The 24,837-nt window shown below is 51.3% G+C and overlaps 1 protein-coding gene across 1 annotated transcript; it reads right to left on the bottom strand.

Moving 5' to 3' along the window:
* Positions 1-540: 540 nt before the first annotated feature.
* On the bottom strand, positions 541-24,837 carry PPEF2 (protein phosphatase with EF-hand domain 2). The gene is made up of 17 exons (XM_075997742.1): positions 23,799-24,837; positions 21,410-21,537; positions 21,253-21,310; positions 20,546-20,721; positions 18,490-18,604; positions 16,924-16,970; positions 15,987-16,153; positions 15,179-15,215; positions 14,943-15,092; positions 13,419-13,832; positions 12,786-12,971; positions 10,490-10,632; positions 6,445-6,551; positions 4,501-4,673; positions 3,647-3,734; positions 762-1,052; positions 541-545 (listed from the first exon to the last, which is right to left on the bottom strand). The coding sequence occupies exons 1-17, from the start codon at positions 24,037-24,039 to the stop codon at positions 541-543; spliced, it is 2,526 nt and encodes an 841-aa protein (XP_075853857.1). The 5' UTR covers positions 24,040-24,837.

Here is a 24,837-nt window from a genome sequence, read left to right as displayed (position 1 = left end):
GAGGCATTAAAGTAATAATCATGAAGACTACATAGCAACATGGAAAGGTATTTACAATTAGATGTGAATTTATTTTAAAGAAAGCAGAATATAAAAGTATACAAACACTATAGTTACAAGTAAGAAAAAGTAAATAATAAAAACATTCCTACGTTTGCATCATGGGATTACAAGTACAATTTTTCATAATTCTCTTTTACCAATATGACATTTTAAAAACAATAAATAAAAGGTATAAAATAAAAGTAATGAAGGAGTTGAATTATCAGTGCCTCTTAGCTTGACTAGACCTGGGACGTTAACAGTCCTCATACCTGAGTTCTACTCTGTGAAGCCATAGACATGTGAGCAGGGCACCTTTATCCAGAAAAGGACACGCACACACGCGCCACACACACCCAAACACACGGGCGACTCTGCCGCACACCGGCAGGCAAATCCTCCGCACGAAGCTCCACAAATCCACAGGGAGTCGGGACACGTCCCGCACCACGCTCCGCACTGCCGGGAGGCTCGGTGGGCGATGAAGAGCGGCTGGTGCTAGCCTGTCCCCGCGCCCGCCCCCGCGCCCGCACGTGACCCCGCGCCCGCGCCCACGCCCGCCCCCGCACGTGCCCCCGCGCCCGCGCCCACGCCCGCCCCCGCACGTGCCCCCGCGCCCGCGCCCGCCCCCGCACGTGCCCCCGCGCCCGCCCCCGCACGTGTCCCCGCGCCCACGCCCGCCCCCGCACGTGCCCCCGCGCCCGCGCCCGCCCCCGCACGTGCCCCCGCGCCCACGCCCGCCCCCGCACGTGCCCCCGCGCCCGCGCCCGCCCCCGCGCCCGCACGTGCCCCCGCGCCCGCGCCCGCCCCCGCGCCCGCGTTGCCGCCGTCCGAGCAGGACTGCTCCACCAGGCGGAAGGCCTCCAGGAACTCGTTGATGTCGATGAGGCCGTCCTTGTTGAAATCAATGCTGCGGGCGAGGTCGCAGATGCAGTCGTCCGCCACGTCCACGTTCATGTGCGAGCTGAACAGCCTCCAGGTCTGTCTGAACTCATCCAGCGAGATGAACCCTTAGCAGAGGGGGTCACTTCAGTGAATCTGTCTGGTTTCCAATGCTTATTTCCTCTGACACCCTCACAGGGACACCTGCTCCTTACTGTTGAGCAAAGACCCCGGGGCTAGTGTCTGGGGCAAACTCCCGTGAGGGCCCCGCGAAACCCCTGGGTGGCCTCGGTGCCACTGGGGAAGCTCTGCTCCTCTCCCTCAGGGGACACTGGCCAGGTCTGGAGACATTTCTGGTCATGGCGACTGACGTGGGGGTGAGGTGCTACATCTAACAGACAAAGGCCAAGGATGCTTTTAGATATCCTACAATGTACAAGATACACCGCGAAACAAAGAATTATGCCAATCGTACCACTGCTGCAAAACCCGGCATTAAATCATCTCAAATGTACATTAATTTATTCTGCTTATAAAAAGCCATAAATCTTTGGATCCATACATCTATTTTGTCTAATCTAAAATAGTCAAGCTATTTTAAAGAAGGGTTTCAATATCATTTGATGGGCAAAGAATTGTCTTTCTGGGGCAACTAGATGTCCACATTCAAAAAAATGAAGTTGGACCCTTACCTCATACTATATTAAAAAAAATTAACTCAGTAAGAATTAGAGACCTAAATGTAAGAGCTAAAACCATAAAATTCTTAGAAGGAAAAATAAGTGTAAATCTTTGTGCCCTTGGGTTACGCAACAGTTTCTTAGCTATGACACCCACAGCACAAACAACAAAAGAAAAAGATAAATTGAAATTTTTAAATGTTAAAAACTTTTGTGCATCAAAGGATACCACTAAGAAAGTGAAAAGACAATCCACAAAACCAGAAGAAATGTTTGCAAAGCACGTATCTGAAAATGGCCTACTATCTAGGATACAGGAATAACTCTTACGACTCAAATAAAAAGGCAAATAACCCAAATTTTAAATGGACAAAAGATTTAAATAGACATTTGTCCAAAGAAGATATACACATGGCCAATAAGCACACAAAAAGATGCTCAGTATAACTAGTGATTAAGGAAATGCAAATCAAAACCATAACGTGATACTTCATACCCAGTAAGATGGCTATTATGAAAACTGAAAAAAACACAAAAGGAAATAACCATGTTGGGTGAGGGTGTGGAGAAGCTGAAACCCTCATACATTGTTGGTGGGAATGTAAGCTGATGTGACCGCTGTGGAAAAGACTTTGGCGGCTCCTCAAAAAGTTAACCATGGAATTGCCATATGACCCAGCAACTGCACTCCTAGGCACACACTCAAGAGAACTGAAAATACATGTTCACACAAAAGGGTGCACATGAATGTTCATAAAAGCATCATGCGTAAAAGCCAAAAAGTGGCTACAATCCAAATGTGTATTAAGTGGTGACCGGAGAAACAAAAGGTGGTATATCCATACAATGGAGTGTTATTCAGCCATAAAAAGGAATGAAGAACTGATACTGCTTCAACATGGAAGAATCTTGAAAACATTACGCTAAATGAGAGCACACAGACACCAAATGCCATCTGTTGTGTGGCTCCATTTATATGAAGTGTCTGGGACAGGCAAATCCACAGACAGATGTGCACCAGGGCTGCCAGGGCTGGTGGAGGAGGACAGGGAACGGGGCGACTGCTAACGAGCATGGGGTTCCTTTCTGGGGCAATGAAAGTGTACTAAAACTAGACTGTGGTGATGGTCAAGCAACCCTGTGAATACACTAAAAACTTTAATGGGTATACTTTAAATGGGTGAATTATATGCTATGTGAATTATACCTCAAAAAAAGAGTAATAACATTGAAAAATCCTCTGGACCATTGGGGGAACAGGGTGACAGCGTACACAACCTCCCCGTACGTTTTCTTGTATAATGTCCTATGCATCTATAATTATTTCAAAATTTAAAGGTTTTTTAAAACATACTTTCCTTTTATTATTGATTACAAAGTCCTTTCTGTTCTAGGCACTTTTTATTAATTTGTGGCTGCCTTTGATAGAATTATAAGGGATCTTCTTTGTTTTGAGACAGAGTTTCACTCTATTGCCCGGGCTACAGTGCTGTGGCATCAGCCTAGCTCACAGCAACCTCAAATTCCTGGGCTCAAGTGATCCTGCTGCCTCAGCCTCCTGAGTAGCTGGGACTACAGGCATGCATCACCATGCCCGGCTAATTTCTTTTCATATACTTTTAGTTGTTTGGCTAATTTTCTTTCTATTTTTAGTAGTGACGGGGTATCGGTCTTGCTCAGGCTGATCTCGAACTCCTGACCTCAAGCAATCCTCCTGCCTCAGCCTCCCAGAGTGTTAGGATTATAGGCGTGAGCCAGCACACCCGGCCAGGATGTCTTATCTTCTAATAATCATTCCTCCTGGAAGAAGTTCTCATTTAGTTTGTCTTCATCCTCGTCTGCTCTGCCCCTTTCCATGTGGGATGCTTGTTCTGCTCCAGTACTTTATTAGTGTCTGCCGTTTAGAAGCATTGCGTGTACCTACTTTGCTCCCCAAATGCCTGAGTGGAGATTAATCCGTACGAATTGGGAAGAAGACAAAAGGGTTTGCGGTTAAAATGCCTGCTGTGCATCCGAAGTGATAGCATAGTGAGTGCCTTTACCTGAGTGATCGCTGTCTATGATCCTAAAAATGGTCTCCAGGTCGGATCGGTTTCGATATAGTTTTTCCAGCAAACTTGACTGTATGTTCTGCAAGAAAAAACTCATTTTCTATGTATGTCTTCTGTTTAGGCTTGTTCTAATATATAGTTACCACACAATGCTGACAGCCACTCTTAAAATAACCTGAAGGTATTTTACCTTCCCTCCATCCCCGCCACCCTGCTTTAGCCTACCAAACAATCTAGTGGTTTAAGAAGTTCCCACCCCACGATAAAAATGCTCTAAAACTGTGGTAATGGTTGCTGTTATCTGTAAATATATTAAAAACCACTGAATTGTACACTTTAAATGGATGAGTTGCACAGTATGTGAATTATACTGCAACAAAGCTGGTAAAAGAGCTGTGAGTTCTCATATATCAAGTTCTCACATATGTTATATATTCAATAAATTTTCTTTTATTATTATTTTAATTTTTAAATTTTTGTTGAGGCAGAGTCTTGCTCCGTTGCCTGGGCTGGAGTGTCGTGGCGTCAGCCTCGCTCACAGCAACCTCGAACTCCTGGGCTCAAGCGATCCTCCTGCCTCAGCCTCCCGAGTAGCTGGGACTACAGGCATGCGCCACCACGCCCAGCCAATAAATATTTATTGAATAAATACGCTTTTAAAGCGGAGGGGCAGCATGGCGCCCAGGAAAGAACCTGGGTCTTAAGGCCCCGCCCCCCGCGTCCACACACCCCCGGCCCCCGCGCCCTGCCCTGCCCCCTCCCGCCCCCTGCCCTGCCCCCTCCCGCCCCTGGCCCGCCCCGCGCCCCGCCCCCGCGCCCCGGCCCGCCCTCTCGCCCGCTCCTACCTCGCGGCTCGGCGGCGCCTGGGCCAGGCCGGCCAGCCAGGCGCGGTAGTGCAGCGCGCCGTCCCCGTCGGCCTCCGCGCCGCCCGCCAGCTGCGGCCGCAGCAGCCGCCAGGGCAGGCGCAGGCGCAGCGCGGCCTCCACGGCCGCCGCCCAGTCGCTCGGCGCCACGCGGCCTGCGGAGAGAGCGCGTGGGCGTCGCGCCTCCTCAGCGCCCGCCCGCGGGGTTGCCCCGCGCTTCCCGCTGGAGCGCGGGAGCCCGGTGCACCGCGCGTGGCGCGGGCAGCGAGGCCCAATGTGCCCGGTAGGACGGGAGAGTATGTGTTGCCACCCTGTCTGGGAGGCCGAGGCGGGAGGACCGCTGGAGCTCAGGAGTTCGAGACCAGCCTGAGCAAGAGCCAGACCGTCTCTACTATAAATAGAAATTAGCTGGCCAACTAAAAATATATAGAAAAAATAAGCCGGGCATGGTGGCGCATGCCTGTAGTCCCAGCTATGCGGGAGGCTGAGGCAGGAGGATCGCCTGAGCCCAGGAGCTTGAGGTTGCTGTGAGCTAGGCTGACGCCACGGCACTCTAGCCCAGGCAAGGCAACAGAGTGAGACTCTGTCTCAAAAAAAAAGAAAAGAAAAATTATTTTTTGTCTGTCTAAGTCAAATCTAATTAGGCATCCTGAATTTTTTACTTATTAAATCTGGCAACACTACTGGAAGCTACGCAAAACCTTGTGTAAATATCAGAAAACATTATACATATGCAGCATTGTTGCTTTCTTTTAAATTAACTCTCCTAAATTCCTTAGACTATATTATTCACTCAAACTCTTGGAAGGCTACACATATGTGTGTATGAAAAGACATTGCTAAGAATCCATGAACGCTACTGCTAGTTCTAACCACTCCGGCGTGGCCGGGCCGGGCCGCAGGGCGCAGGGCGCATCCGCGGGGTCTCCCGCGGCGAGGACGGAAGCTCGAGAGCCCGAGAGCTCGTCGGACTTTACAGGCCGCTTCACTCGAAATGTAAATCAGAATAGGTAACACAAATATATGTTTTAATTATGTTATTTTTAAATGTTCACAGTTTTATTTTGATAAATGAAAAATTAGAAAAGTCCTATCACGGCTGTCGGCTGCAGTCCACGCAGGTCCCGAAGTGGTTAAATGGGGCTATATTTGGGAAATGTCCATTAAACTTTTCATTGAGTTGGGCAAAGACAAAATTTTTAACTTAGATGATAGATCATGGAACAGGTGCACACACACTCAGCAACAAGCCGTCAAGTCATAGATCTTTTTTGCTACACTCTTTTTGGAGGGAGGGGACAGAGTCTCACTCTGTTGCCCAGGCTAGAGTGAGTGCCGTGGCGTCAGCCTCGCTCACAGCAACCTCAGACTCCTGGGCTCAAGCGATCCTCCTGCCTCAGCCTCCCAAGTAGCTGAGACTAAAGGCATGCGCCACCATGCTTGGCTAATTTTTTCTATATATATTAGTGGTCCAGCTAATTTCTTTCTATTTATAGTAGAGACAGGGTCTCCCTCTTGCTCAGGCTGGTCTCGAACTCCTGAGCTCAAGCGATCCTCCTGCCTCGGCCTCCCAGACTGCTGGGATTATAGGTATGAGCCACCACACCTGGCCTTTGCTACACTCTTATAACTCCTCCCACTCATTGTTTTTTGCTTAGTTCTGGCCTTGTCACTGTTCCCCTGACTCTATTTCTTTTTCACAATCTCCCTCTATCTTTGGCCAAGTTCATATTCTGTTCAAAGCTTAGAAGTTCAAAATTTAGGAAAAAATAAATGGGCATTAAGTTGAATAAAATGGAGGAAGTAGTCAAATGACTACTTTTAGTCATTCACTAAATATTTATTTGCTAGAGAAAGAGAGAGAGATTTTCTGACCAGCTTCCTTCCTCTACAAATCTTTTAATTAATCAGGGAAAAGAGTCTTACCAGTTTGACCTGCATCGTACTTCTTAAATTCACCAAGCAGGTCCGAGGAATGGGCGAACAGCTTTTCCCGCAGGGCTCTCAGAGCCGACTCCTCCACTCTGCTAATCCTGGAGCAGGAGGTGGAAGGGACGTTTCAAAAGTTAGCACAGAAGAAAAGTCACGGGCTTTACTACATTTCTCTCTCTTTCTTAGTGTCTCCACCTGCTGACAGCTCAGTGATTGAGGGAAGAGCTCATGCCTCAATTCCCCTATCTGTGAACTATGGATAAAACTGGTATCTACCTCTAGCTCACAGGATTATTGTGAAGAATAAATGAGTAAAATTCACATATATCACTTAGAAGACAGGCACATAGGAAGCATTCCACAGGTGGTATCCGTTTTCATAATCATTATGGCTTTCCTTGTAATTTACTATTATGTCAAACAGCCAGAAGGCCAGACTTACGAATAATGGAATAACACGAATTTAATTTTCTCATTCTTTTTTTTTTTTTTTTTTTTGAGACAGAGTCTCACTCTGTTGCCTGGGCTAGAGTGCTGTGGCGTCAGCCTCGCTCACAGCAACCTCCAACTCCTTGGTTCAAGCGATCCTCCTGCCTCAGCCTCCTGGGTAGCTGGGACTACAGGCATGCACCACCAGGTCCAGCTAACTCTTTCTATTTTTACTTGTCCAGCTAATTTATTTTTATTTTTAGTAGAGATGGTGTCTCACTCTTGCTCAGGCTGGTCTCAAACTTCTGAGCTCAAGCAATCCTCCTCCCTCGGCCTCCCAGAGTGCTAGGATTACAGGTGTGAGCCACCGCACGCCCAGTCTAATTTTCTCATTCTTTTTTTTTTTTTTTTGAGACAGAGTATCGCTTTGTTGCCCAGGCTAGAGTGAGTGCCATGACATCAGCCTAACTCACAGCAACCTCAAACTCCTGGGCTCAAGCAATCCTCCTGCCTCAGCCTCCCGAGTAGCTGGGACTACAGGCATGCGCCACCATGCTCGGCTGATTTTTTTCTATATGTATTAGTTGGCCAATTAATTTCTTTCTATTTATAGTAGAGACGGGGGTCTCGCTCTTGCTCAGGCTGGTCTCGAACTCCTGATCTTGAGCAATCCACCCGCCTTGGCCTTCCAGAGAGCTAGGATTACAGGCGTGAGCCACCTCGCCCCGCCTAATTTTCTCATTCTTACTGGGCCAATAGAGTAATGGTGGCACAGCACTTGGCCCAAAGAAAGTGCTCAATAAATATCGGTAGTTGAATAAACAGGAATATAAAAAGAGATAAAAAATAAATGCACTTAATATGAAGTGTCTCATTAAGGAACCAGCCATTCTATAAATAATAACCAGATAACCTATCTTCTCAATGGCTAAAAGTTTTTTGTTTTTTTTTAAGAAAACATTTGAATCATGTTTGATGAAAGTCTGCGTTGCAGTTTAAGGTAGTTAGCATAACGGACCTTCAGTGGGCTCCACAGACCTTTTACAAACTGTGAACCACCTAAAACTCATCCCAAATTTCATGAGTCTGTGAGCATGTGTGCTTTTTCTGGAGTTTGCTATTTTATCAGAGGCTAAAAGAAGTATGGGACCTTGAAAACATTTAAAAAATACACTAGTCACTTTAAGCAAAAATGCTTTGCTTAAAGACAAAGCATTTAAGCCTTTTCCTGGAAAACTGTGGCCAGGACTGTCACATAGAGACGGATTATGGCAACGGCCTCAGGAGCCGTCGGGCTGGACGAGGCTCGCATCTCTGTGTGGAGCGGCCTGCGTTGCCCACTCACTGAATGCAGAGCCCTGCACAGATCACCTCATGGATCCCTGGGTATCCACTGAAGTAGGCACCGCCAGTATGCCCAGGATGAAGATACAGGGCAATGGCCTCAAGGTCACAAAGCTAGCAAGGGGCTAGCTGTCCGTGTGGACAGCTGGCCCCAGGCCGGCCACGCCATTATCGCGAGAAGTGGATTTTAACGAAAAGGACAGGCTCTAAGAAAAGTGTGCTCTCTTGAGTTTATGGGCACTGAGACGTATGTTATGGCTGCTCCACCGTGGCCCCTGATTTCTAGGTTCTCCATTGTGCTCGAGGTAGTTGAAGCCATTGAGTAAGTGGCTTTTGGGTCAATCAGGTGATATGGTGCTTATTTAATGCAATCAGTGAATGTTTCAAAGAGCTGAATGTTCTCTGATTATCTTATTAAAACACATACAGGCCGGGGGTGGTAGCTCACACCTGTAATCCTAGCACTCTGGGAGGCTGAGGCAGGCTGATTGCTCAAGGTCAGCAGTTCGAAACCAGCCTGAGCAAGAGTGAGACCCCCATCTCTACTAAAAATAGAAAAAAATTAATTGCACAACTAATATATATAGAAAAAATCAGCTGGGCATGGTGGCACATGCCTGTAGTCTCAGCTACTCAGGAGGCTGAGGCAGGAGGATCGCTTGAGCCCAGGAGTTTGAGATTGCTGTGATCTAGGCTGACGCCACGGCACTCACTCTAGCCTGGGCAACAGAGTGAGACTCTGTCTCAAAAAAAAAAAAAAACTTACGTTCTATGGAATTAGGTCCTCCAGATGCCAGCCTCCCCCCGCCATTCTACCTTGGCAGGGCTGAGTGAGGTTCAGATGGCTGATGTTTTATGAAGCTCCATAGATGATTTTGTTGCACGGTATGTTTGACTCACTTGGTGAGTTTAAATTTTTACTTGATACTTCTGAATGAGCCTAGCCTGTGTTTAATAACTCAGAGTGACTTAAAATAATATACTGTACAGCATTCACACAGGGTAAAATGCTAAATATTAATGTGTTCTCCATCTATTTTATTTATGCTAACTTTATCTATTTTGATTTCTAATTTAGGCTAAATAATTAAAGAAGCTTGTTCCGTAGCACCGAAACTGTATACCGTGTCTGTTAGCACCTACGTTCTCTGAGGGCCCCTTTTCGGGGGGGGGGGGGCAGCGCTGCACCGCGGCTGCACACGTGGCTGCACACGTGGCTCTGACGCAGGCGGCCACAGTCCAAGCTGGCCGTCACTGCTTACTAGCTGGGCGGCCATAGGCCAGCCGATTTAACCTTTGTTCCTTAATGATCTCATATATAAAATTGAAATGAGTAACAATATCTAATTCATAAGTTTACGGTGAGGCCATATACATAGATTCTTTTCTTCTTTTTTTTTTTAATCTTTTTTTTTACTTTTTTTTTTTTTTTTGAGACAGAGTCTCGCTTTGTTGCCCAGGCTAGAGTGAGTGCCGTGGCGTCAGCCTAGCTCACAGCAACCTCAATCTCCTGGGCTCAAGTGATCCTCCTGCCTCAGCCTCCCGAGTAGCTGGGACTACAGGCATGCGCCACCATGCTTGGCTAATTGTTTCTATATATATTAGTTGGCCAATTAATTTATTTCTATTTATAGTAGAGACGGGGTCTCGCTCAGGCTGGTTTTGAATTCCTGACCTCGAGCAATCCACCCGCCTCGGCCTCCCAGAGTGCTAGGATTATAGGCATGAGCCACCGCGCCCGGCCTGTACATAAATTCTTCACAACACTTAATATGTCATGAGCTCCCATCCAAGGTTGGAACACAGAATCATCTCAACAGCCACAATTTAATATTACAGCCCTCTTTCTGGAAAGAAAGAGGCATCGTTAACCGTGTGTGCACTGAAGTCCAGCTGCCAGGTCTGCAGATAGTGAAAGAAGCTCTGGCTCTGTTTTATTGGGGTGACACAGACCCTTTAAGGATGAGAGAAAATAGAATAGTAACACTTTGTGGCCTGGGACATGGACTTTACCCAAGATACAGCCATTGGAAAATAATTTCTGCAGAAAACAAATTCGTTGCTCTCCTCAGTGATGAGTGGGCAGCTGTGTGAAAAGCATGAGGAGAGGGGAGGCCCTGCCGCCACGCGGCTGCCAGCCCTTGCCTGACGCAGCTGTGTTCTCAATTCGCACTTGAATTTGCATAAACGTAATGACATTTGACACTTCAAAGGGTCTACGAACAATATATTTTTTTTCTGGAAACGACTCATTGAAAGGTCTTGCCTTTGCCTCATGGTCAGCGTGCAGGTCGCCTTGTTAGCTTGGTACTGCACAATATGGGGGGTCAAGGCTGGCCCCAGTTTGACATAGGCCCCTCTGTTGCTGCCGACTTCATAGTAGTTGGAGGCAGAAAAGATGGTTAATACCTAAACCAGAGGAGAAGAGAGATGGCCATTTACATTCACCGAAGAAGCCTTCATCCTCAATCCGGTACGGCCCAACCCAAGTTCAGGGACTGCCGTCATTCTTATGCATCTGTGAATCTTTTCCTTTTTTCCTTCCTTCTCTCCTTTCCTGCCTTCCTCCCCTCCTTTCCTGCCTTCCTCTCCTCCGTTCCTGCCTTCCTCCCTCCTCTCCTGCCTTCCTCCCTCCTCTCCTGCCTTCCTCCCCTCCTCTCCTGCCTTCCTCCCCTCCTTTCCTGCCTTCCTCCCTCCTTTCCTGCCTTCCTCCCCTCCTTTCCTGCCTTCCTCTCCTCCGTTCCTGCCTTCCTCCCTCCTCTCCTGCCTTCCTCCCTCCTCTCCTGCCTTCCTCCCCTCCTCTCCTGCCTTCCTCCCCTCCTTTCCTGCCTTCCTCCCTCCTTTCCTGCCTTCCTCCCCTCCTTTCCTGCCTTCCTCCCTCCTTTCCTGCCTTCCTCCCCTCCTTTCCTGCCTTCCTCCCTCCTTTCCTGCCTTCCTCCCCTCCTTTCCTGCCTTCCTCCCTCCTTTCCTGCCTTCCTCCCCTCCTTTCCTGCCTTCCTCCCCTCCTTTCCTGCCTTCCTCCCCTCCTTTCCTGCCTTCCTCCCTCCTTTCCTGCCTTCCTCCCCTCCTTTCCTGCCTTCCTCCCCTCCTTTCCTGCCTTCCTCCCTCCTTTCCTGCCTTCCTCCCTCCTTTCCTGCCTTCCTCCCTCCTTTCCTGCCTTCCTCCCTCCTTTCCTGCCTTCCTCCCTCCTTTCCTGCCTTCCTCCCTCCTTTCCTGCCTTCCTCCCCTCCTTTCCTGCCTTCCTCCCTCCTTTCCTGCCTTCCTCCCCTCCTTTCCTGCCTTCCTCCCCTCCTTTCCTGCCTTCCTCCCTCCTTTCCTGCCTTCCTCCCTCCTTTCCTGCCTTCCTCCCCTCCTTTCCTGCCTTCCTCCCCTCCTTTCCTGCCTTCCTCCCCTCCTTTCCTGCCTTCCTCCCCTCCTTTCCTGCCTTCCTCCCCTCCTTTCCTGCCTTCCTCCCTCCTTTCCTGCCTTCCTCCCTCCTTTCCTGCCTTCCTCCCTCCTTTCCTGCCTTCCTCCCTCCTTTCCTGCCTTCCTCCCTCCTTTCCTGCCTTCCTCCCCTCCTTTCCTGCCTTCCTCCCTCCTTTCCTGCCTTCCTCCCTCCTTTCCTGCCTTCCTTCCGTACATCAATGCTAACGGGCCAGGAGCTGCAACTCAAGTCATAGAAACGTGAGCTGTGATGGGAGTCCATCCCCAGCACGTTTTCTTCACGATTTTATCCCTATTGAACACAGCAGGGGGCATAGAAAACATCTCCTTTGGCTCAGTTGCGAGGCGAGGCAGGCTGGCTCTGCCAGACCGGGACGGCCATGACCACTACTCGGCAAATCTATTCTGGAAGCTGACACTGTGCCTGAACGTCTGAACGCAGACTTTCCCACCAAGGTGTTTGTGAAAAAGTTTCCCTTGTCAAGACTGGGGGAGCGCCAGACACCGTATCTCCTCCTGGAAATTTACACGGAACGCAGGACACTCAAGGTTCCCAGAAGTCCTGCAATAAAGAAACTCATACAACATAGCCATCTCACCAGACATTTCTTATGTAGTGGATCTCAAACCTTTTTTTGCATGGAAACCTGCTCTTCTCCTGCGGAGTTAGTATTCCTGGGAATACAGAATCTCATCCTAGGGGCATTAAGGCTAGGCCATATATTTGGAGATGCCCAAGATTAGCCAGAACGTCAATTATGCTCCTGTGGAAAACATCAGCAACAGTGCAGAAATCTGATTACCCTGTAGGGTTGTCAGAGACATGTGACAGCAAGCCATGTGACTTAACAGAGACATGGCTGGGCAAATGCTGGCTTCCTATGCCCATCCACACAATGGGACTATATCTGCGCCTGTTCTTAGGGTGCTGACGAGCAGTGTTCTTAATCAAATTCTGAGCTTCAAAGAGGCTATAACAGCCAGGGATAGATGACTGCAAAGCACCCAGTTGCCTTGAGCAAGTGGCAGCAAATATAAGCACAGCTGGTTGCTACAAACAGAGAGGCTCTGATAGTCCTGGCCAGACCCTTTGGACTGCTCCTGTGACACACAAAGGGTGCAGCTGCAGAGCCACCCACCTTGCGGCTGTGGCAGAATTCGTAGCCCTCAGGCTTGCACTCGTGCGAGCGGATCAGGAACTGCAGGTTGTGCTTCTGCAGCAAGCGCTCCGTCACGTCAGGCCCGAAATAGCAGCCTCCTCCCCGGCCCGTGTTGGCCCTGCAGCCCTCCTGCGCCATGGGGTCGCTCCACAGGATGTCCACGACCTGAAAGACCGAGGCGGTTTCTCTCCTAAAAGCTGGACAGATATTCATTCAGATGGGAAGAGGGAGAAGAGGAAGAGGAGGAGGAACGTATTTGAATAAAAATACACGAGCAAGTGTCCATGCAACAGTATTTGACACACATTTATACTTGGGACCCCTAAGCTTCCGGAAGTTGTTATGGCTCACGGAATGAGCGTGTGCATGTATGTATCCGCTGCCCAGTACACACCCACTCGAAAATGCCCGCCGCGTGAAGGCTCGGCACGGCGCGCGGACGAAGCCGCCGTGGCGGGGCTCGGGGCGCGGGCTGCCCAGCGCAGCCCTCACGTATAGTCTCAAGCGCGCGTCTGCGCCTAGCCTGCGGCCGCCCGCAGCGCCGGCCACGGGGAGGCCAGAGCCCGCGAGCGCGCACGGCGGGCCTGCCCTGCGGCGTCCGACGACACCCACCTGCCTCCACTCCTGCTGCGTGGGCTCCGGCGGCTCCGCGGCCGGGAGCGGGGCCCCGTGCCCCGCCGCGCCGCCCCCGCGCAGCCCGGCCCGCCCGCGGCGCTCCAGCTCCAGGTCCTCCGAGCGCCGCGCCTGCCGCGCCAGCCCCGCGCCGCCGGGGCTGCAGGGGGCGCAGGGGGCGCCGGGGCCGCAGGGGGCGCAGGGGGCGCCGGGGCCGCAGGGGGCGCCGCAGGAGCGGCCGGCCGGGGGCGCCCCGCAGCCGGGCCGCAGGGGCGAGGGCGGCGGCGCGCGGCGCTCTGTCTGGGGCAGAAACCACGGGACGGGTCTCTCCGCAGCGCCCGGCCGGGCGTCGTCCTTCTCCTCCGCCTGCTGCGCGCTCGCCTCTCTCGTTTTGCACCACAAGGCGGAAACGATCTAGACACGTCCAGAAAGAGACACAGGCTGGGTGGGCCGCGGGCCTCTCCGAGCCGCTCAGGCCCCGACTCGGGCCACAGACAAGCGCCAGTTTGCCCCGTCCTCCCACGGTGGGCAGGTGGCTCCTCGTGGCATTTGACAGCAAGTGCCAGTGTACCTGTGCCCATTGTCTTCCCTGCTGAGGACGGACAGGCAGGGGAGGGAGGGAGGGCCGCTTTTCAGCCTAGACCTAATCAGAAAAACACTCTTCCTGGTGGGGAGGTGGCTCACGCCTGTCATCCTAGCACTCCGGGAGGCCGAGGCGGGCGGATTGCTCAAGGTCAGGAATTTGAGACCAGCCTGAGCAAGAGTGAGACCCGTCTCTACTATAAATAGAAAGAAATTAGTTGGCCAACTAAAAAAATATATAGAAAAAATTAGCCAGGCACAATGGCACATGCCTGTAGTCCCAGGTACTCAGGAGGCTGAGGCAGGAGGACTGCTTGAGTCCAGGAGTTTGAGGTTGCTGTGAGCTAAGCTGACGCCACGGCACTCGAGCCCCGGGTAACAGGGTGAGACTGTCTCAAAAAGAAAGAAAGAAAGAAAATGGAGGCACAAAGATACTAAGACCCCTCCAGGGCTGAATCTAAGGAGTCTGATTCGAACTCATACTTTTCCGTGTTTTTCAGCCACGTGGCCCCTGGACTTCAGTTTCTTTGTGCCTTTCTTCTCTGTACTGTAATGATGATGCTATCTCATAGGGGTGGCATGAAGGTAGTAGTAGACACTAAATGCACATTTGCTGACTTTAATTGAAGATAATATGAATTATTTGGGAAATGGAGGTTTTTCTGGTGACAGTGATAGGTAATGATTAGAATCATCTAGATCAGGAATGGCAAATCCACGGCCTTAGCTGCAATGCCCACTAGCCTGCCCGAGCAGACGCTCCTAGCTGATTGCAGCACGTGTGCTCTGAGACCAGCTGTGGGTCCTCAGCCCTTCTCCACACTCTTGATAGCTGTCGTCAGTCGACTGGAGTTGGCATGCAAGATGACATTTATTTTTTGTTGGCAATGAAACTGGGCATTATGACAAGATTTGTATAGTATTTGGATTATTAGTCAGTACCTTGTGTCTGTCTAGTTTGTCCAAAAGTTCCAGATCAGTCGTGTCTGACACCCCACCATGAAGAATTAGAACTTTCTCATCAACTAGAGTGGCCAGGGGAAGCCAACGGAAAACATCTTGCAGGGTTCTTAGTATTTTCTTGCCATGTATCTGAGAAAGATGATATTAACATAATGAGTATCAAATAATTAACTTATCTGAACTAAGAGAAATGTTTGTTTTTCAAGGCAGTGTACCTTATATTTATTCATCACTTCCTTGGTGAAGCCATATCTAGATTTAGAAACAAACATAGTTACTACATAAATTTAGTGACAATAGTTGGGGCATAATCACATTTTTATAAAAATGCATACTTTAAATATAAGTACTTAAATACATAGAAAATAGACTGAGAAATAATTACCAAAATGTTTACAATTATAACATTATCTCTGGATAGAGAAATGATGAGGTATTCAAATTTTCTTTCTTTTGCTTGTATCTACTTCCTGCTTTTACTATCATGAACCCTTATTATTTATACGTTAGAGTATGGGCCAGGCTTGTGGTTCACGCCTGTAATCCTAGCACTCTGGGAGGCTGAGGCAAGAGGATTGCTTGAGGCCAGGAGTTTGAGACCAGCCTGAGCAAGAGTGAAACACCGGTCTCTACCAAGAAATGGAAAAAATTAGCCAATTATGGTGGTGCACACCTGTAGTCTCAGCTACTTGGGAGGCTAAGGCAGGAGGATTGCTTGAGCCCAGGTGTTTGAGGTTGCTGTGAGCTAGGCTGACACCTCTGTACTTAAGAGACAGAGTAAGACCCTGTCTCAAAAAAAAAAGAATATGGATATGCAAAAAAAATTTAATAGTTTTATTGGAATAGTATAAAAATATGCAAAATTTTAAAAACTCTTTTAAAATGTTACATATTGTGTATTCTACTTTTAAAAATATTGGCAAACTACTTGTAAAGGTATCTACCAAACAAAACTCTGGCAAAATAACTTTTTGCAATCACAACAAGCAAACACCAAATACCCAAGCAAGTTTTGGCTTGTACCGTAAGTTCACCATATGGTCCTCGTGGTTTCCTCTGTTAAGATGGAACTCTTTCGGGTAAACCAACATGAAGGCAAAAAGAACCATCAGGATCTCCACTGAATCCTTGCCTCGGTCCACAAAGTCGCCGTTGAACACGTAAACCCGCTCTGGTGACGGGAGGCCATTCTTCCAATCAGGAGTCCAAGCATCCGCAGAAGGAGGGGTAAAGAATATCAGGTTGAAGGCAATGGGCATCGATAATCCTACCAGGGCTAACGCCAATTCTGTGCTGTCTGGGTCTCCTTCAAATGTGAAATGTCAGTAAAAGATGGAAATGCCTTCTATTGGTCTTGTATTTCCTTTCCGATGAGGCTGAGGCTATGAGACCTTGTTAGAATAAATGCTTTATACCAAGCCGGAGTGTTGCCATGAGGTGTGGAGTGAAGGGCATTGAACTTGTGATCTGAAGGCCAGTGGTTAAGTCCTGGCCACACTATCTTTAACTTGCAATAATAATAATAATAATAGCTCAGGATTAAAAAGCCAATGCATGGTAAAATGCCTTGGGAAGTATAGTATGTATACCAAGTAATATTCCATTAATAAAATATTTTTATATTCATCTACCTTGTTATATGTTCTACATTTTATAACTAAAAATAGGCATGAAAATAGCTTTTGGTTATTTTGATAATAAGGCATTTTCTTTATTTGAAGAGATGAAAATCCATTGCTAAATAATGACTCCTTCTATTCAGTAACCTAACATTTTATTTGATAAACAGTTTGCAAAAACATACAAGAACAGAATGCAGTGCTGACTATGTAGCAAGTATTATCAAAGATATTACTTTAAAAATCCAAGGAACATTTACGCATTTGTTTACTAGATACTATATCTAAACTTCTGAATTAACCCTCAGAACAAGAAAGGAACTTAATTTGAACATTCATACCTTATAAAATATAAATATTAAGTCATCCAACTGGCCGTGTAGATCTCCTAACCAAGACAGAAAGAGAGTATCAGCTGATTGGTCATTGCCATTGTTTCTAATTTTCACTATAAAAAGGGAAATACCCAGAAAAACCTGACAAAGGTTTCTATGGTTACTAATGTTTCCATATGTAAGACAGGGGTAAATATTAATTTGTCCTTGTTGCAGAGATAGTTAATATTGAAAGCAGACAGCACGGTATTTTTTTCTGCATGATCTTCATAAACAGTAAACGACCTATACTTTCACTGAAGCAGAGCTGAGACAGAGTAAGGGAGGGGTGCAACCCAGCTGAGGCTCGGAGAGGTTTTGCCCAAGTTAGGGCAAAGTAAGGAGAGATTCTGCCCAAGTAAGGAGCTTCCACTTGCTTATGAGCGTAGGAGATTTTCTAAAGCAATTGCAAAATTTCGACCTTAATATGAGATCTCCAGTTTTCAAATGTCGGTACACCAATCTGGAAAGTCTAAGGACACGGCAGGGCAGACAGGACTCGTCTGTAGGCTGTGTGCCCCGAGCAGGGCACCTGACTGTCCCAGTGTGTCGCCTCTCCTTCGCGAGGTCAAAGTGGGGAGGGCTGGTCTACAACGGATGTTACACGGGGACAGAGACGGTCGTGGTGGGCAGGACTCCTCTCCAGGAGAGGAGAAGGTGTCGTTTGCTAGTCACTGGGGCGTGCGCAAGGCCCGATAAGCAAAGTGTCTTCTGACACGAGGGGCTGGGCTCGTGCAGGGGACTCGGGCCTGAAGGCAGAATGTGAGCCTGGGAAGGAGCGGAGGCCCGCCCGCCCCCTGCAGCCTGTGCCGCGCCTGCCCGGGCAGTCGTGGGGGCGCGGGGCGTGGGGCATGGGGGCGCGGGGCGCAGAGCGCGGGGCGCGCCTGCCCGGGCAGACGCGGGGCGTGGGGCGCGGGGCGTGGGGCGCGCCTGCCCGGGCAGACGCGGGGCGTGGGGCGCGGGGCGTGGGGCGCGCCTGCCCGGGCAGACGCGGGGCGTGGGGCGCGGGGCGTGGGGCGCGCCTGCCCGGGCAGACGCGGGGGCGTGGGGCTCAGAGCGTGGGGCGCGCCTGCCCGGGCAGACGCGGGGGCGTGGGGCTCAGAGCGTGGGGCGCGCCTGCCCGGGCAGACGCGGGGGCGTGGGGCTCAGAGCGTGGGGCGTGGGGCGCGCCTGCCCGGGCAGACGCGGGGGCGTGGGGGCGCGGGGCGTGGGGCGCGCCTGCCCGGGCAAACGCGGGGGCGTGGGGGCGCGGGGCGCGCCTGCCCGGGCAGACGCGGGGGCGTGGGGCGCGGGGCGCGGGGCGTGGGGCGCGGGGCGTGGGGCGCGGGGCGTGGGGCGCGCCTGCCCGGGCAGACGTGGGGCGCGGGGCGTGGGGCGCGCCTGCCCGGGCAGACGCGGGGCGTGGGGCTCAGAGCGCGGGGCGCGCCTGCCCGGGCAGACGCGGGGCGTGGGGGCGCAGAGCGCGGGGCGCGCCTGCCCGGGCAGACGCGGGGACGCGGAGCGGCGGGTCTGCGCAGCGCGGGGCGCGCTCACCGCACACCGTGACCTCCTCGCTGTAGCAGGTGGAGACGCGGGTGATGTTGGGCAGCTGCACCAGGTGCTTCTTGGCTTCGTGCAGGAGGTGCAGGACGTAGCGAGCGTGGAGCTGCTACGAGGAGGAAGAGGGAGGAGAGGAGACGACGCGGGTCTTCGAGGGAGAAGCCAGCCCGCACCTTTCCTGCCCGCGGCCCCAGGCGCCCGGACGCCCACAGGAAGCCGCGCAAACTGCTCCTGGGACTCCGCGCGAGTGCCGCCTCTCCCCACCGCCCCGGCTCTGCTCTGCGTCTCTCCTCCTCCTCCACAGGGCGCGCCCTCGCCCTCGGCTGGAGGAGCGCGGGGCTGATGGTACTGAGCAGCCCTGTCGCTACTGCAGTACTCCATCCCGACTCCGCGTCGTGGGAAGAGGGTTAGGGCTGGATTCCGACACAGCTAGAATCTGACTGCTTCGCACCACCCCGCCTCTGCCGCCGGCGCTCCGGCCGCCCGGACCGTGGCAGGAGTCTGCTGACCGGCCTCCGGGCTCGGCCCTCACCCCGACGTCTATTCCTAACGCAGCTACCAGAATGACTGTTTTAAAAAGCAAGTCAGATTACATCATTCCAGCGCCTGCCGTCCAATATTTCCTCGTCTCTTTCACCTCTGCTACTGGTACCCTGGCTCTCTTCGCTCCAGCTACAAGGGCCTTCCTGAGGCCTCTGAATAGTCCAGGCAAGTTCCGGCCCCAGGGTTTTTCCATTTGGTCCTCCTCTGCCTGGACTGCTCTTTCCCTGGACGGCCCATGGTGCATCCCGCACTGCCTTCGACCTTTGCTCAGAAATCATTCCCAGACCCCTCAATAAAACTGCCGTCTGGGGAGGATCGCTTGAGCCCAGGAGTTCGAGGCTGCAGTGAGCTATGATCACACCACTGCACTCCAGCCTGGGTGACAGAGGGAGATCCTGTCTCTAAAAAATACAAATAAATAAAAAATTGCCATCTTTCCTACCCACAACTTGGTTTACTCTTTGCCATAGCTCTTATCACCTTCTAACAGACTATATAGGCTGGACCTGGTGCCTCATGCCTGTAATCCTAGAACTTCGGGTGGCCAAGGTTGGAGGATCACCTGAGGCCAGGAGTTCAAGACCAGCCTGAATCAACATGGCGAGACCCCGTCTCTACAAAAAATAGAAAATTAGCCATGCGTGCTGGTATTCCAGCTACTTGGGAGGCTGAGGCACAAGGATCATTTGAGCCCAGGAGTTCGAGGCTGCAGTGAGCGATGGTGACACCACTGCATGCTGGCCCAGGCAACAGGGCAAGACCCTGTCTCAAAAAACAAACAAAACCCAACCAACCAAACAATAATATAGTATACAATTGACTTATTGTTATTTATTACTTCTCATCTGTCTACCCTCTAGGACGTCAGCCCCCTGAGGGCAGGCGCCTGTGCCTGTCCTGTTCACAGCCCTCTGGGCACAGAGCTGTGCTCAGTGATCATCGTGCGGTGAGTGAACAAGCAATTGTGTGATGAGGAGGAGAAGCTTCGATCATAAGAACTGACTGGTGGGCCGGGCGCGGTGGCTCACGCCTGTAATCCTAGCACTCTGGGAGGCCGAGGCAGGTGGATCACTCAAGGTCAGGAGTTCGAGATCAGCCTGAGCAAGAGTGAGACCCTGTCTAAAAATAGAAATTAATTGGCCAACTAAAAATATATTGAAAAAATTAGCTGGGCATGGTGGCGCATGCCTGTAGTCCCAGCTACTCGGGAGGCTGAGGCAGAAGGATTGCTGGAGCCTAGGAGTTGGAGGTTGCTGTGAGCTAGGCTGATGGCAGCCCGGACAACAGAGTGAGGCTCTATCTCAAAAAATAAAGAAGAAAAGAAAAGAAAAAAAAAAAAGGAACTGGCTGGTGGACCACAAGGTCCCGCCTGAGCAGAGGGGCGTCTCCCCAGTGGACATATGACACGAACACCCCAAACAAGGGGCCGTTCCCCTGCGCTGGGCCTGGCCTCCGTCCACACATCACACAGGGTGGGTGGTGACCCGGGTTCCCCAGGTGAGCTTACTTGTCTCAGCCTGAAAGCCTCCACCAGGGCCGTGGCGTGGGCGGGGAGGAGCGGGAAGGAGAGCCGTGGCCCCACGTAACTGTCTGGCACCTCTACGGACTCGTAGTCGCTGCATCTCTCTGTCTCAGAGTCCTGGGGGAGCCCCTCTCCAGTGAACATGCGGTTCAGGAAGTCCCCTAGCCGGACAGAGAAGGTGGGCTGGCTTGTGGTCGGCACACGGTCCGTGGTGCGAGACAATAGTCCTTCCCTGGACTGCGGTGGAAGCGGGACTGGCCAGTCCGCCATCGCCCCCAGCACAGGACAGGGGGAAGGAAAAGGCAAAGTGACAGCAGACCAGGATGCACAGGAGGGAAAGGCTATGTTTTTAGGTTGATAAAAACATTAGCTGGTATCTAGTCTACTTTTATTTTATTAATAAAAATTGCATCTGTCAGACTTAGAAAGCACAGAGCTGTAAAGGCCTGGGTTTGTAAGCGGGAGGGAAGGGCAAGGCCAGGGTGGACAGGTGGTTTACAGGCACTTGTGGTGTGCACATAGAGGCAGCAGGTGCACCAGCCCTTGCAGCACCCTCCAGCAACTTCCAGCTGCTGGACTCTGTGCCCCTAGCCTGGACTGGCGGCCGGAAATGCTGTGGCATCCGCAACCCTCCCGTCCCTCCCTTCCCACGTCACCCTGACGTCTGTGGCCGGGCGGCAGTCCCTACTCACTCTCGTTGTGGCTGCTGGGGGTGAAGTGGTCCATGAGGTAGCTGAAGAAGTCGTGGAGCTGCAGAAGAGCCCAAGGCCACCAGCTTTAGTGAAGAGGGGAAAGGGCACCCAGGAGCGCCCAGTCGCCCAGCCCTGCTGCCATCCCACGCCCTCGCACCTTGCCCTGGTCCTGCTGCCCGGCGTACTCGATGGACTGGAAGATGCTCCAGGTGCAGCGGCGCCTCATCTCCAGGCGGGCCGCGTGGCGCCGGTACCACCTCTGGATCAGGGCCGCCGCCCGGAAGGCTGGACCCGCGGGCGGGCGGGGAGCAGCGTGAGCGGCGGGGGAGGGAGGTGCCCAGACCCCACCGTGCCTGTGAGGCCCAGCTGCCGGGGAGGCTGCCCGCGGGCGCCACAGGAAGTGTGCCCACTGCACCCACCCGGCCCCCACCCTCCTTCCTGCCCGACAGTCCTCGTGTCACGGGAGGGCCACTGGGACGCTCACTGACGGGAGCTTTCCGCGTGCCAGCGGCGAGGCTGCACTGCCAGGGCTCTGAGAGCAACGCGAACTGCAGATGGCGAGGCTGCGGCGCCGCCACGGCTGCGGAGTGAGGGCGTGGCGGCCGGGGCACTCTGACACTGTGGCAATCGGCTGGACTTCAGGAGACCTGGGCTCTAGGCCTGGAAATGCCTTGGCCAGTGATGTGGCTTCAGGCAAGTCCTCAATGTCTTTTTTTTTTTGAGACAGAGTCTCACTCTGTTGCCCAGGCTAGAGTGCCGTGGCGTCAGCCTCGCTCACAGCAACCTCTGATTCCCAGGCTCAAGCAATCCTCCTGCCTCAGCCTCCCGAGTAGCTGGGACTACAGGCATGTGCCACCATGCCTGGGTAATTTTTTCTATATATATTTTTAGTTGGTCTATTAATTTTCTATTTTTAGTACAGATGGGGTCTCGCTCTTGCTCAGGCTCAAACTCCTGACCTCCAGCGATCCGCCCGCCTCGGCCTCCCAGAGTGCTGGGATTGCAGGCGTGAGCTGCCGCCCCCGGCCCTCAATGTCCTCATCTGGAGAAAGGGCTGGACCAGATGAAGACCAGGGAGAACAAACAACAAACAAACACTCAAATCAATGCAGAGTATAAGTGATTCCAAGGTCCTTTGCCTGTCCTCCCCAGGTCTGTCCCCCTCACAGCACGTCGGTGATCGTGGGTCCCACAGCCCCTCCAGTCTCCTTCTGCCAGGCCCTGCCTAGGTGACTGCATGGGCCAGGTTGGGGAATGTAGTTTTAGTTCTTTTAAGTCAAGCACTGCTGCCAGAGAAGGGGACAGCTGCCCACATAAGTAACTGGACTCTTCTTAAGCCCCAGGGCCTGGATGTGCTGCTGGTGATGAGTGGACAGTTTGTGGCTAAAGCCGGATTAGAAAGGGGGCCTGCGGGTCGCCTCAGGTCAACCTCGTGAGCAGCGACAGACTGATGGAATGAGTTTAGCTTTTCTCTAAGAGGAAAGATGATGGAGAAGAGGCAAAAGAGAAACGGGGAGGAATTTAAACAAAGCTAAATTTGAAAAAAAAAGGAAAAAAAATTTCAGACTGTAAATATTTCTCAAAGGCACTCACTAATGAAGAAAGCATGAGGCTGAAGCCCTGCAGACTGGATTCTGTGAAACCACGTCCAGAATAGTGAATGAAACGCCAGGGTAGGCGCTGCGGGTTCTGCAGGGACTCCTGGCGAACACGCAGACCGCCGGGCCTCACCCAGACCTGCGGCGGCAAGGCCTCTGCAGGTGGGACCCAGGAAACAATCTGGAGGTTTAACGAGCTTCATGGACATTCCTTTTTCTGTTTGTTTTTTGAGACACAGCCTCACTCTGTTGCCCGGGCTGGAGTGCCGTGGTGTCAGCCTCGCTCACAGCAACCTCAAACTCCTGGGCTCAAGCGATCCTCCTGCCTCAGCCTCCCGAGTAGCTGGGACTACAGGCATGCGCCACCATGCCCGGCTAATTTTTTCTATTTATTTTTAGTTGGTCAATTAATTTCTTTCTATTTTTAGTAGAGACAGGGTTTCGCCTCGGCCTCGCAGAGTGCTGGGATTACAGGTGTGAGCCCCGCCCGGCCTCCCCTCTACTCCTAACCCTCCAATTCCTCCTTCACAGATGCCAGAAGAATGTTTTAAATGTGTAAATCTTATTCTAGAACTCCCAATTTTGAATTTTTCCACGGTTCTTCATGCCTTGGGGATAAAAGTTAAAATCCCACAAGGTCCTGAGTGCCCCGGCCTCTGCACAGCTCACAGCCCACAGCCTCTGCCTCCGCGGGCGCTTCCCGCCGCGCCCTGTCCAGGATGCGCTCGCTCCCTTCTGTGCCAGCCCTATTGCTCGCTTTTCCCCCCGCAGTTTGGGATGAGCCCCGGTGGACAACACTCACGCCCTGAACAGATTTAAATTCCGCGAAATGCCACTCGGCCGAGCATGCCGGCAGCCAGGCCGCTGGGAGCAGAAGCTGGTCTCTAAGAGCTGGCTGAGGAGAAAGGCAAGGCGCCCCTGGGTTTGGGTGTTGAAGCGGAAACATACCTTTCTCTGCATTCTGAAAGGCGAGATGATGCTGGGTGGAGGTGCCGCTTCCCATAGTCCGCGCGAAGCCCCCGCAGGAAGCGACAGCAGGTCCCAGCAAGGCAAAAGGAGAGGGGGCCTGTATGAGGAGATGCAGGCAGAGCACTAGTGCAAATGGACCAAACTGTCCTCGAGTCCTGTGACAGCGTCTTCCCCACCTGTCCTGTGTCAGTGGCCAGGTGTCCCCTCCTGACAGTTCCATTTGTCATTCCATCTCTCTCCTGTTTCCAGCCTTTTACTGGCTTTACCTTTTAGTCTAGAAACATACTGAAGTCTATACTGAGTTGATAGTATATGATAATATATGATATGACAATATGACAATATGACAAAATATATCATAGTGCATTAAAAACAACAGAATGGTAGTCTGTCGTGACATAGAAAAAAGTAAATCTAAATGTAATTGTATGAAAAAGTCTCCAAGATATACTGTTACGTGAAGAAAAAGCAAATTGTGGAAGAGTATGCTTACCATGATCTCATCTGTATGAAAACAATGTGGGTAAGTGTATATAAAAATCAAAGAGTATGCACCAAACTATTCATAATGATTACCTCTGGAGAATAGGATTGGGTGAGAGATTTTCATTTTGAACTTATATACTTCTATAATTTTTACAATTAAAAACCAATAATATATATCTAAAATTTTTACATATAAGAAAAAAATGAGAAAGTGGCTCTGACGGAATAGGTATGACATATGGCTGCTTAACAGAAAATGAAACCAACCATAGGCAGGCAGAGAACATTTAGAAGTCACTAAGAAAAATAAATAAGTAAGGCCGGGCGCAGTGGCTCACACCTGTAATCCTAGCACTCTGGGAGGCCAAGGCGGGAGGATCGCTGGAGGTCAGGAGTTCGAGACCAGCCTGAGCAAAAGCGAGACCCCCGTCTCTACTAAAAATAGAAAGAAATTAGCTGGACAACTAAAGATATATAGGAAAAATTAGCCGGGCATGGTGGCGCATGCCTGTAGTCCCAGCTACTCAGGAGG

This window comes from Microcebus murinus, chromosome 26 (genome assembly GCF_040939455.1).
Source record: "Microcebus murinus isolate Inina chromosome 26, M.murinus_Inina_mat1.0, whole genome shotgun sequence".
NCBI lineage: Eukaryota > Metazoa > Chordata > Mammalia > Primates > Cheirogaleidae > Microcebus > Microcebus murinus.
The sequence above is the reverse complement of the archived record's forward strand: the minus strand, read 5'-3'. Positions and strand labels throughout refer to the sequence as shown.

Coding starts and splice junctions, on each gene's coding strand:
- PPEF2 (XM_075997742.1), bottom strand. CDS start 24,039: ATGGAACTGTCAGGAGGGGACACCTGGCCACTGACACAGGACAGGTGG. Junction 10,633..12,785: donor AATTCTGCCACAGCCGCAAG/GTGGGTGGCTCT, acceptor CCTCTGGTTTAG/GTATTAACCATCTTTTCTGC. Junction 3,735..4,500: donor AGGCGCCGCCGAGCCGCGAG/GTAGGAGCGGGC, acceptor TTTTTCTTGCAG/AACATACAGTCAAGTTTGCT.